Source organism: Cervus elaphus, chromosome X (assembly GCF_910594005.1).
Source record: "Cervus elaphus chromosome X, mCerEla1.1, whole genome shotgun sequence".
NCBI classification, from domain to species: Eukaryota; Metazoa; Chordata; class Mammalia; order Artiodactyla; family Cervidae; genus Cervus; species Cervus elaphus.
Genome location: NC_057848.1, coordinates 144,646,859 through 144,660,013, shown reverse-complemented (window position 1 = coordinate 144,660,013; position 13,155 = coordinate 144,646,859). Strand labels below are relative to the sequence as shown.

General features: G+C 42.5%; 1 protein-coding gene across 6 annotated transcripts in view; it reads left to right on the top strand.

The window, feature by feature from the left end:
* The first annotated feature begins 423 nt into the window (after nucleotides 1–423).
* The window catches only part of GK (glycerol kinase), an 80,231-nt gene continuing 67,499 nt past the window's right edge, over nucleotides 424–13,155 (top strand). For all 6 annotated transcript variants that reach the window (XM_043896455.1, XM_043896454.1, XM_043896452.1 and 3 more), the window contains exons 1-2: nucleotides 424–669; nucleotides 11,990–12,063. In XM_043896455.1, coding sequence (XP_043752390.1) covers nucleotides 592–669; nucleotides 11,990–12,063 — 152 coding nt within the window. In that variant the 5' untranslated portion in view covers nucleotides 424–591. The remainder of the gene's footprint in view (nucleotides 670–11,989; nucleotides 12,064–13,155) is intronic.

Genomic DNA, 13,155 nt, shown 5'->3' with positions numbered 1-13,155 from the left:
AAGGCCGGGCGGGGTCGGTCCAAAGAGTGACTCACGCCGTACTCAGCACAGCCCACCAGAGGGGCAAGCAGTTCTGCATTTTGGAACCCATCCGCGAGCCGAAGCACCAGGGCGTAGGTGGGCTTGTGCCCTTTCCGCGGGCCAGTGATGCTCCCTGCAATGGGCAGCACCAGCTTCCCCCTGCGGCCCTGCTGCAGGCGGGCTCGGCGGCCGGCTCGCCGGGCCCACGTGACCTGCCGCGCGGGACACCGCCTCCGCCGCGCCCAGGCCCCGCCCCATGACGTCACGCTCCTCAGATTGTCTGAACGTTCCTTCTCTTTCCGCTTTCGGTCATTGGCCGGCCTGGCAGACAGCGCCCCCCCCCTTCGCCCCGCCCCCGAAGTCCTGGGGAACGCGGGTGGGGGCGGGGCCTGGGCCGGAGGGGCGGGGCGAGAAGGCTCCGCGCCGGTAAAGGGGCCGCTAGAAGCGCGGTCCGAGCCATCTACTGCCGCCAGCCTGCAGGCCCTCCAGGCTCGCCGCACGCCCCTTCCCCGCCCGCCGCCGTCACCAGGGAAACGAGTCGAGACCGCCCGCCGACCCCAAGCTGGTTTCATGGCAGCCGCGAAGAAAGCAGTTTTGGGGCCCTTGGTGGGAGCAGTGGACCAGGGCACCAGCTCGACGCGCTTTCTGGTGAGCCCGGGATGGGTGCCACTTGAGAAGGTGCTGAACCGGGGCGGGAGCCTTAGAACGCCGGGGCTGGGTGTCGCGTCCCCATCCCGTTCTTCCCACGGCCCGGGGCCCCGGCCACGGGGCAAGAGGAGGAGGCCAAGGGCACCGTAGTGGGACTTGCCACGCTGGAGCCGCCCCGCCCGGCCTGGGGGAACGCGGCCTCTCGCGACCCCCGCGGCTGAGCTGAGTAGCCCTGGCCTCGGTGGTGGAGAGCGACCGCCTACTGATGGGGGGGATTCCTTCCCCGAAGGGAGCTAGGACTCATCGAGCATCCGTGCAGAGCGGCCCGCCTGCAGCCGGGGACAGGTGGCCACACTGACCGCTGCTGCAGCCTTCCCCAGAAGCATTTGGCCTGCCCGGCTCAGGACGTCCTTGGATGGGGGGAAGCTGTGTCACGGCTGTGGGAGCCTAACACAGCGTGTTGTGGAGCAGTCAAACAAATATAGTATTTGCGTGATGGTGCCTTGTCATCCTCTCCCACAGACATTGCAGAAGGTAGAATGCCCGGGGCTGGCGAGTGGCAGAACACGTTAGGAAAAAGTCACACTACACTGCTTTTACTGGAATCTTGATTTCATTTCGAAGCTTCGTAAATTTCATTTCCGATACTTTGCCTGTTACAAAGATGACTGTCCTCTCGGCACTTCGCAGCATAAAGTGACAGGGAAATTGTTTCTCTTTTTATTTGCCATGTGTGACAGCAGAGTTTTGCCATAATGGAGTGCTATTTAAGTGACTCTCTGCTGATTGATTTGTTTGGGGCAATTAGGAAACTTGCTCTTAAAGTGATCTAGTACTGAGTTCAGTAAGATCATTTAAAAGTAATTGAAATAAATTGTTGTTGGTTAAGAGCTCATTCTTTCAATGGACATTTGACTAACCTGGCAAGTTGATATAAATATTTAATTATTGGTTAGCTCCCTCTTCACTTCTTTGTCTCAATTCATGTTTTCATGTCTTCTTTAGTATGTATACATTGTATATACCTTATATATATATTTTTTTTTTCAGAACTCTATTTAGTTGACCACTTGACTAAAACCTACATTTGTACCTTCATTTTGATATTCATCTCTCTTGTCTAAAGTCAGAAGCTTTCAGTCCAGTTTTAGCTTGGTTCTTATTTAATGACTTACTCTGGTTTGAGCTGCCAAGACCTAATTCTCCTGTTTCTTACATTGTTTATCTTTTAATCAGACAGGGCAGGTTTCACTTTGCCTTATTTTCATATAAATATTTATAAAGTAACCATGAATCATAAGTAAGAAAGATAACCTAACTAGATTTGATTAATAAAGTACGCAGTCATCACTACCATCTTCCCAAATTAAGAAAGACCATTAAGACATGTGTGCTAACTGTGGGTTGAGTTTTGAAGCCACATTCAAGAATTGCCCACACAAATGCCTGCAGGGGACAGACAGAGTGAGGAGGAAGGCTGGAGAGCAGACTCAGGCTAAAGGGACAGCCTCTAGCTGCCAGGCAGGAACACTCGCCTCAGGTTGCACAAGCTTCAGATTCTTTAAGAAAAATTGGTAGTCAAGCGTTTTCAGTGAAATCTTCCTGTCCTTACATGTTGGCAACTAGTTGGTAACGGAGTGTAGGGGCCAAACCAAACATGGCAGTTGTTCCCAAGTTTATACAGCCTTTGCCCTCTCTGAAAGTGGGTATAATATTTCCTAACTCTGTAGGCTGCCTTTTGAGTTGCCAGCCTGACTGCGTTGGTCTTCCTTTTGACTTGTCAATGTTGCTGTACATGGGGCTTCCCTGGAGGCTCAGAGGGTATAGAATCTGCCTGCAATTCGGAAGACCCACGTTCAATCCCTGGGTTGGGGAGATCCCCTGGAGAAGGGAATGTATTCTTACCTGGAGAACCCCATGGACGGAGGAGCCTGGTAGGCGCTACAGTCCATGGGGTCACAAAGAGTCAGACACAACGGAGTGACTAACACTGTTACCATGCATGTAGCCCAGCAGTCGTCTTTATTTACTGCAGGTTGTTCCTGGCCCCTCAGATTCTGTTGCCCGAGGAGTGTCTTTCTGCATTGGTGGGGAAGGAATGAATCAACCTTCTATTATCACAGTCGGTTGTTCAGCGATTGACATGAATAGCAGGAGCCTTTAAGAAGTCGGCTGCTGTTTACTGTGCCTTGATCTCAATGAGTAAGCTAAGGTGCACATTCAGAAGGCTCCCATCCTGCTTATAGAGTGATGTTTAAAAGTTGATCAGTAAAGTTTCCTGCTCCTTGAGAAACAGCTCTTCAAGAAAGCTTCAGAGGTAGATAGAAGACTACCTGTGTGAAGAGATCCTGGGTGAAGTAGAGAAAAATCTGGCAATGGTTTAGAAAGGGTTTTTTTTTTCTCCCTTGGTTATAAGGAAAGAAGTTGCTAAACCACTCTCTGCAAAATTCAGATAATAGATTTTCTGAACAAGTGCTTCAGTCCCAAGGTGATCCCCAGGGGTTGTTCCAGTCATATTGTTCCACATCATAATTATGACTTCAAAATAATTGCTTACCTTCTCAGGAAAGAGTACAACGGATAAGAACTGTCATAAGGAAGCTTATAAAGTGAAAAGTATTAAAATAATTTACTGGCCATTATTCATTGCATTTGCGTGTCTCATTCAGTGTTCACAAGACCAATCACCTCACTGAGCTTCCCTGTCCCTTTATCTATGCCAGTTACATTTTTTTTCTCCCATAAAGGACACAAGATTTCTTTATTCATGTTCTCTCATCCAAGGGAAATGCCTCCTCCCCATTTTCCCATATCTGCTTCTTGAAATTCTATTCTGCCTCCAAATAGTGGCTCAGTTACCATCTCTTGGTGGAAGTCTTTGCTCAAACCCTTACTCAGAATTTCTCCCCCTTCCTAGAGCATTCTTTTTATGTCTCTGTTAATAGCTCTTATCTTACTTTGTGTTATTATGTATCTGCTGAACTTAAAGCAGGAACTTCCTTTTGGAGACTTGTTCATCTTTGTATTCCTTAAAATGTCTTGGTCAACATGACAAATGAGCACCTGTCTTCTCTACAGGGAGCACTTTACACATATTTCTTCAAAAGATTTTTATAGGTCAACTGAATTTTAATTCTGATTCTCCTTTTTATCTTGTCAAAAAATCTTAAACCTCTCTGACTTGGGTATGTCTGATTACTTAATTGCTTCTCTTTTAGTAATAGAACTGCAAATTTAGAATGTGTTCATTTCTTCCTCTAGTAGTCAAAGATTTAACCTGGAGACTCTAGGCATGTGTTGCACCAAAGGAAAATTTCCAACTTGTCTGATAGGAAAGTGAACTGGGCTTGGCAGGGGTTTACCCAGATTGCAGAGTAGGAACTTCTTGGAAAGAGAATTGGTGTAACAGGTTTAAAGGAGGGGCCATTTCTTTATAAGACAAAAGCTTCAGCTTAAACAGTCAACTTCCTTCTTTAATTTGGTGGCTTTGTTGTTTCCCCATTAGATTGACTGTTAAAAAAAAAGACTCCACCTAGAAGGGTAGAATGGGGTAGGAGGTGGGAGGGTGGCTCAAGAGGGAGGGGATGTGTGTATATTGACGGCTGATTGATGTTGATGTATGGCATAAATCAACACAACATTGTAAAGCAATTATCCTCCAATTAAAAATACGTTAAAAAAACAAAGGCTTGGATTTGTGTTGTACCTGTGATGTGTCAGGTACTCATTGAGGACTTTCCATTTAATCCTCATAACTGTGATGTAGGTAGTATTATCGAGCTCCTTTACACAGGTGATTAGAACATGATGGGGAATGTGCCCAAGGTTGCAGAGTGACTGGTGGAACTGGGATTCAAGTCCAGGTCTCTCCCAGTCAGAAGCCTTTCAGCCTAACTCCTCCTACCTTCAGTAGGCTCCCCAGTTTTCTGAGTACAGTTGTTTCTCCGTATCCAGGGGATTGGTTCCAGGTCCCCCATGGATACAGAAATTGTAGGATGCTCACATCCCTTACATAATGAAAAAGCATGTCACTTGCATATAATCTAGGCACAACCTCCCTTATGCTTTAAATCCTCTCTAGATGACTTAAACCTAACACAATGTAAATACTGTGTAAGGGGTAAATACAGTATATACATGTAAATATATGTAAATTCAGTATAGATGTTGTGCACATAGGTGCCAGGCACAGGGTAACTTCACGTTTTGCTTTTTCGAACTTTTTGGAATCTTTTTTAGAAAACACTTTGGATCTGCAGTTGCTCAAATCTGTAGAAGTGGAACCGTGGATGTGGAAGACCGACTGTGGAGGGGAGATAGGAGGCTGGGCACTTACCAGTTCTGATTATGGTCACAGATGAATCTTCACCAAGTAAAACAGACTTACATACTGGTTTCACAATATTTTTTTAAAGGTTGCCTTTGAATAAGTACTGCTGGTTTTGATCATCTTGTGACTCAGATTAAGTGGGGCCTGGGCAGGGCTTAGGTGTAGTCACCGTGCATAATGGTTGCATAACCATTTTGTTCCAATAGCCAGCTTCTGTGAAGAATGACTTGAATTGTAGCTCCATGCTTATTTTGGCAGGCAACATTGCCTTGGCCCCAGTTGTCTCATCATACTTAGAGATCTCAAGGTTAAGGGATAGGTTTCTGCTTTCTTTCTTTCGTTTATGTATTCAACACATAAATATTAAGCACCCATTAGGGGACAGGAACTAATGAACAGTGAATTTGGTAAAATGAATTTAGCCCACAGCTGGAGTGAGACCCCTCTTATATAATAAATGTAACTGTGTTTTCCAACCCCCACTAAGTTGGTTTTCTTTCTTGCCCATCACATTACAGAAATGGAAAGAACATCTCATCAGAGGGCTGCCACCCTCTGTTGTCCTCTTGTTGCATAAACATAAATGTTTAGAGCCTTCAGTTTGGACTTCCATGAGGGGCAGAGTGGTATCTTTTTTCCCCCTCTCCAAAGCTTAACACAGTGTTTGGCATCTGGTAGGTGCTCCTTGAAGTTCCCTGGTGGTTCAGTGGCAAAGAATCTTCCTGCCAATGCAGGAGACACAAGAGACATGGGTTCGATCCATGGGTCAGGAAGAACCCTGGCAGAGGAAATGGCAACCCACTCGAGGATTCTTGCCTAGAGAATCCCATGGACAGAGGAGCCTGGTGGGCTACATACAGCCCATAGGTTCGCAAAGTATTGGGCACAACTTAGCGACTAAATAACAGCAACAACAGAGGTGCTTGTTGCATGAATAGACATCAGCAGAGAGAGGCCTCCAGGGCTCGATGTGTTGTCTAGAACTCTTGGACTGAAAGACTAGAAAGGGAAAACTTGTGGGGTCTTGGGAGAAGTTGGATTTAACAACTATAGTTATACTAGAGGTATGTATAAATACATGCTATTGAATATAACCTCACTTTTTAAAGAAAAAAAATGCCATTTGCTATGTTTTCTTTACTTCTCTGGCCTTGGGAAGATGCCATGATGCCGTTTGTGGTCAAGTTTGCAATGTAACATGTTCGTAGCTAGTATTTTTATTTTAGATGCTACAGATTTACATAATATCATGGTGTTTTAGAGAGGGAGTTTGCATTCCTGAAAAATGTCTTACTTACCCAGTAGAGTGTGGCATGAGTAGGCTAGTGGGGAAATCACGTGGGGAGGGAAGTGAATGCATGTTTATGATGCGATGCTTGAGTTAGTCACAGGGTGGGTGAGGCAAGCCTGAAAGACAGTTACTTAGTAAGGACTGTATTTTGTGTCTCCACTATTCCCCTTTGGCTGAGACAAAAAAGGTGGTCATTGTTTCAGAAAGTTCTTTTTAAACAGTTTTTATAGAAGTAATTTTCCTTGTTTTAGGTTTTTAAGTGTCCCTCTCTTCCAAATCTGGAAATTGATCATAATTTAGGCACAGTGGTGAACATGGACTAATGACTTATAATTCTCCTGCTTATAATAGAAATAGTAGTAGTGAGTGTCAGCAGCAGTAGTAGTTGCAACAGCAGTAGTGGTAACATCTTTTGGGTTTCTGCTATGTGCCAGCACTATGCTGAACTTCTCTTTTCCTACCTGAACTTGTTTCTGCAGGTTTTCATTGCCCTCCCCCACCAAAAACAAACTCTGGAACTGAGACATGATTTGGGCTTAGAGATGAATACAGAACTGGTGATTTTTTTTTTAATAAATCCAAACTCTTATCACCTATCTGCTCCCACCTATCTGTGGTAGTAGTAATAATAGGAACAGTAATCAAAATAGTAGCACTGATAACAACAGTAGTGCTAACATCTTTTGGATACATGTTGTGTGCTCGCCCTGTATGAAATACTTTTCATACATTATTTAGTCCTTTGCAGATGGAAAAATCAGCAACTTAGAAAAGTTAAAGTCAGACGGCTGACATGGGGCTTCCATGGTGGTCCAGGGGTTAAGGGCTTCCCCGGTGGCACTAGTGGTAAAGAACCTGCCTGCCAATGCAGGAGATGTAAGAGACACAGGTTCTATCCCTAGGTCGGGAAGATCCCCTAGAGGAGGGTATGACAGCCCACTCCAGTATTCTTGCTTGGAGAATCCCCATGGACAGAGGAGCCTGGAGGGGCTACAGTCCATGGGGTCGCAAAGAGTCTGACACAACTGAAGTGACTTTGCACACACGCCAGTGGTTAAGACTCCATGCTCCCACTGCAGGGGGCACCTGTTCAGTCTCTATTCTTGGTCAAGGAAAATCCCACATGCTGTGCTGCATGGCCAAAAAAAGACAAAAAAAAAACACAACCAAAAAACTGATATGGATAGGGCTGAGCTTGACCCCCAGCCCAAGCTCTTCCAGGTCTGTGCTTTTTGCCTCCATATGACATCAAGCATGAGGCTCTCAACTACCTTTCTGGCTCACATGCAGTTCTAAAACTCTCTCTCTCTCTCTCTTTTAATAGACATATGGTTGACACAGAAGGTCATGTAAGTTTAAGATGTACATTTGTGTTTTTTGATATATTTGTATATTGCCATATGATTACCACCGTAGCATTATCTCCGTAGCTCTGCCTTGTCACATCATTCTCACTTATTTTTTTTGGTGGAAACCATTAAGGTCGAGTCTCTTAGCAACTTTGAAGTTTCTGGTACATTACCATTGATTCTAATCACTCTGCTGTGCATCAGCTCTCCAGGACTTATTTATCTACTAGTTCCAAGTTTCTACCCTTAATGGATCTCTTTCAGCTACATCCTCAAACATTAGCAACTGACTTCTGGGTGTCTTCACTCAAACAGAGGTTATTTAGAATGAAACTGGCAATCTCTTTACCCCTTCCATACTGTAATTACTGCTTCTTCCCATACCTTTGTTTTGTAACATTGCCTACTCTTTTTTTTTTAAAACTTTTTATTTTATATTGAGGTATAGCCAATTAGCAATGTTGGGGTGGTTTCAAGTGAACAGCGAAGGGACTCAGTCGTACATATACATGTATCTATCCATTCTCACCCAAACTACCCTCTCATCCAGGCTGCCACATAACACTGAGCACAGTGCTGTAAGTAGGTACTTGTTGGTTATCCATTTGAATATAGCAAAATACTGCCTACTCTTGTAACCTGTAACCTGTCATCCTTGAGTATTCCTCCTTTTTTGTCATTCCTCCCAATCCAAGCCCTTGATGCATCTAAATACTTATACCTCCTAAACTGAATATCTCAGTAATGCACTTCATTCAGTGCCCACGGCTGCCACGACGCCTCTAGGCTTCTTACATGGATCACTGCAGACACATACATCCTCAGCTGCTTTCCCTGCCTCAGCCTACCTTCCCCACTGTTCCCAGTTTTAATCTGCAAATTACATCTTCTGAGAGCCCTTCTTTGACTCCCCCCAAATGTGGGTTGGATGTCCTTCCTCCTCTTGATAGCATAGGCAGCCCTACATTAGAAAACCTCTTCGTATTCTCTGCTACTTAATGGATGAAAACATCACAATTAGTCCTGGTATGATTTTGTACTGGAAAAGCTCTGGTATTTAGAAAACCTAGAGCTTAGCCCTGTTTTGTCAGTCCTATCCCATCTCTTGGAGCTCAGTTGGTACGTCAGAGAGCATTCCATTGGGTCCATGGGTTTCAGTTTGTATTGTCATTTTGCTTTCTGCCTTGGAACTGCATGGTTAAGTACACTTCTTAGTGACTTAGTGAAGTCGCTCAGTCGTGTCCGACTCTTTGCGACCCCACGGACTGTAACCTACCAGGATCCTCAGTCCATGGGATTTTCCAGGCAAGAATACTGAAGTGGGTTGCCATTTCCTTCTCCAGGAGATCTTCCCGACCCAGGGATCGAACCTGGGTCTCTCGCATTGTAGGCAGACACTTTACCGTCTGAGCTACCAGGGAAGCCCCAAGCACACTTCTAGAAGAGTTTAAATCTGGAAGCTGAAGTCAGTAAAATATGAAATCTAAGGTAGGGTGTAGTCCAGAGACTGAGCTAAAATTCTCTGTCCCTCCCTCCCTCCCGGCTTTTGAAGGGTTCTAGAGATGCGGGGAGGGCACTAAACACTGGCTCAGATCTCTTCCAGATCCCATAAACTCTTGTGTATTCCTTTAAATGAATTTTCTTAAAATGAATTTTTTAAAAGAGAGTTTCTGTTCTGTGCCATTGTGCGTCTGCAGTTTGGACTGATCTTTAAATTGAGTTTCAAACTTGAAAAGGGCGAAAAAGATGAGGAGCATCTGTAACTCAGGGGTGTTTCTCCCTTGCTATCTAACAGTTTTTACACGAATGACCATGCTACTCATTTTATAAAGCAAATTGTATACCCATTGCCATCTTTCAGTGATAGTGGCTTTTGCAATCTGCCTGAAAAGAACAGACTAGCATTTTGCTCCTGGGTAATGTGTTGTCATTGGAGTTACCTACCCACCAGCCATAGAGTCTTATGGAAACATTCTTAGGTTACTTTGGATACTTGTCCACCTGCAGACAAATGGATAATCAGGAGGCTCCATTACAATTACTCATGTGAAGCTAGGTATATGAGAAAAGCACTGCTCTACAACTTCACTGTCCAATATGGCAGCCACTGGTCTCAGGTGGCTATTGATCACTTTGAATGTGATTAGTCTGAATTGAGTTGGACCAGAAGTATAAAATCTATACCAGATTTCAAAGACTTAGTACTAAAAAAGTAGACAAGCTAATCAATTTTGTATTGATCTCATCTGTTGAAATTATTTTAGATATATTGGTTTAAAAATGTGATTAAGATTAATTTTACCTGAGAAAATTTTAAATTATAAGTTTATGTTATGAACTATATGTGGCTTGCATTTGTGACTTGCATTATATTTTTGTTGGATGGTGATCCACAAAGCAAGTTGCAGATTCTAAAATAGTAAATCTAAAACCTGCCCCATACACTGGGGAGTGGTTCACAGGGTCAGATCCTAAACACCTAAAGGTGATGTCCATTTTCTCCTCAGAGTCAGAGCTCTAAAGAAGTAGAGAGGTCCAGACTTCATCCTCTTACATCCACATGTTCTGTGATCAGACATCACTCTCTAATATGCCAGATAGGATTTGCCAGATTCCTTTCCTTTTCTGTGCCTATTACAACAACGTTTAAATCCATTTTTGTGTGTGTGCGTGAGGGTCCTGACATTAGCCTACTTAAAACTAGGGGGTGATGGAAGAGGAAGCCTACTCCATTCATAGCTCCCTAGGTCCACTGCCGAAGTCTTTTATGAATCCATCCACCAAAAAGGCACACCTTATTTTTAAAAAAAAAAAACTTAATTGGAGGATAATTGTTTTGCAATATTGTGTTGATTTCTGCTGTACAACAACACGAATCAGCCATAATTATATGTGTATTCCCTCCCTCTTAAGCCTGCTTCCTGCTTCCCATCTCACCCCTCTTGTTTCTTGTTCCAGAGTCCTTTAGGGACTTGTAGACTTTGGGAGCAGGAGTAATATGAGGAAACATTATACAACTATGGCTTCCTATTAGAGTTTCTGCCATATAACCATTTCCCATTTGATTTAATAATGTATCTCCTAATAAGTACCTGATAAACCCCAGTGTTTTAGATATTCAACAAATATTTATTAATTACTGACTCTAGGCCAGGCACTATTCCAGGCCCTAGAGAAACTTTAGAAATGGAGTGGACATCCTAGAAACTTACACTAATGCTTAAGTTGTAAATTACTGGTATATTACACTGGTTTCTGCCAGCTGCCTTTTATTTATGATGTGTCAGGTTAACCTTTGACTTGTGAGATATTTTATCTCCTCAGAGGACTTGAGAATGTGCCTTCTTGTTTTCATTATGTTTATCACTTCCTCCCCAAAAGATGATGTGTGTGGTGAGTAGGGAGGTGAGCAGCAATAAGACTCACCATGTGTTTTCCCTTATTACTTTGTCTTTCTGAGTCTGTCTTCAGTGAGGAATTTTCTCCCACAGGAAACCTAGGCCTGGAAACACTTTCTTAATTGGAGGTGACTTCACTGCTGCAATTAGAGTGATTGGGGAAGTTAATTTTAATTAAAATAAAAACTCTTAACTCTGAAAGACTAAGTCATGTGATACTTAAATATAGATATACCCAGGTGAAAAATAATACTTGGAAAAGAAGTTGTTAGGTTTTTAGGAAGCATTATTTTAATGGTGTTAAAATTGCAGAGGCTAGTACTGCATTTATTCTTTGGTAGCTTTCCTCCGCGGGTTTTAATGTTTTATAATCAAGGGTTACCAATTCATGTCACAGAGAGCACTCAGCTTGATGCCATGGTCGGTCCTCTTCTCTCCTTCCTGGTAACGACTCTCCTTGGCTCTCATAAGAGTGAGATGCATTGTTACACTTTCCTTCAAAGGAATTTTACACAAGATGCTTTCCTGCCTGGGCATCTATGATTCCTGTTTCTACATGCAAGATGGATGCAGAATGGAACCTGACACTATCACTGTCAGCACTGATCCAGCTCCTTTATTTTTGGTTTTCCTAATCTCTAAAAGAAATCCATACTATTCACTGGTTGATGTATTAAATTTCCTACATCTGGAATCATTTTTTAAAGAATGAAGAATTGCCTCTTCAGCGTTACCTTTAACAGATTTTCATTTTATCTAAAAAGAAGTTATTTCTGAAGTTACCTTATAACTCGAATGATTCTATCTGAAGAGAATGTAGAACATCTTGCCAGGCATTTCCTCTGAAATGATTTTTCTCTCAGTGAATAAGAACTTCAGTTGCCTAATAACTTTTGAACGTCTTTGCTGTCTACCTGTATTTCTTACTCTACTCTTGCAATATATTTTTCAGGTTTTCAATTCAAAAACAGCCGAACTACTTAGTCATCATCAAGTGGAAATAAAACAAGAGTTTCCAAGAGAAGGGTATGTTTCCTAATTTAATATGTAAAGATACCTCATGTTTATTAGTCCATCTCAACCCACCTGCCCTATGCCTCGATAACGTACACTTGATCAAACACCCTCCTGAGAAGACAAGGAATAGGTATTAGTCAAGAAAAGAAGCAGTAACTTGGGACTTCCCAGATGGTCCAATGGTTAAGAATCTGCCTTGCAGTGCAGGAAACTTGGTTTCTATCCCTGGTCAGGGAACTAAGATCTGACTTGCCAAGGAGCCACTGAGCCCATGTGCCATAACTCAGACTTGGCTTAGCAAAAAGAATAAATAAAATAAGTAAATATATATATATAAAAGAAGCACTAACTTGGTAGGTCAGCAAAAATGTGGATGACTGATGGCTTAGAAATTCAGGGACAAAAAAAAAAAAAGAAATTCAGGGACAGAAAAGGAGTAATAAAGTAATAAAGCAAAGGTGTATTAGATATCAGAAATTCCACACTGACTTTGAAGTCATTTAGTTTTATGTCTTCATTATTGTCAAGCTGCTTCTCTCCTGATTTGCACGTGAGGGTTTTTTCCTTAAATAAAGAAATGTTTTTTTTTTAATTCATATATCTTAACATCTGCTACTAAATCATTCTTTTGGGAAATAATGTTCATATGTAGTAACTGTAGTATTACTAATAAGCATGCATTATATAGTACATATACATGTACTGTACGGTGTTCAAAAATTGATATTTATGATACAACCACTTTGAAAAACTATGTGGCAGTTTCTTATCAAATTACTCATGTATCTGCTGCATTCCACTCTTAGGAATTCATCCAAGAGAAGTGAAAGCATAGGCCTATAGAAAGACTTATCTACATGAATGCTTATAGTAGCTTTGTTCATAATAAAACTGGAAACCCCTCAAATGTTTGCCATCAGTAAACAATGAATATACTATTCATCAGAAAACAATAACAATGAAATACTGTTAGACAGTTTTAAAACAGTGATCTGATACATGCAGCAACATGGTTGAATCTTTTTAATATCATGGAAAATGAAAAAAAGCTGGGCATAGGAGAATACATCCTATATGACTATCTAAAATTTAAGAAGATGC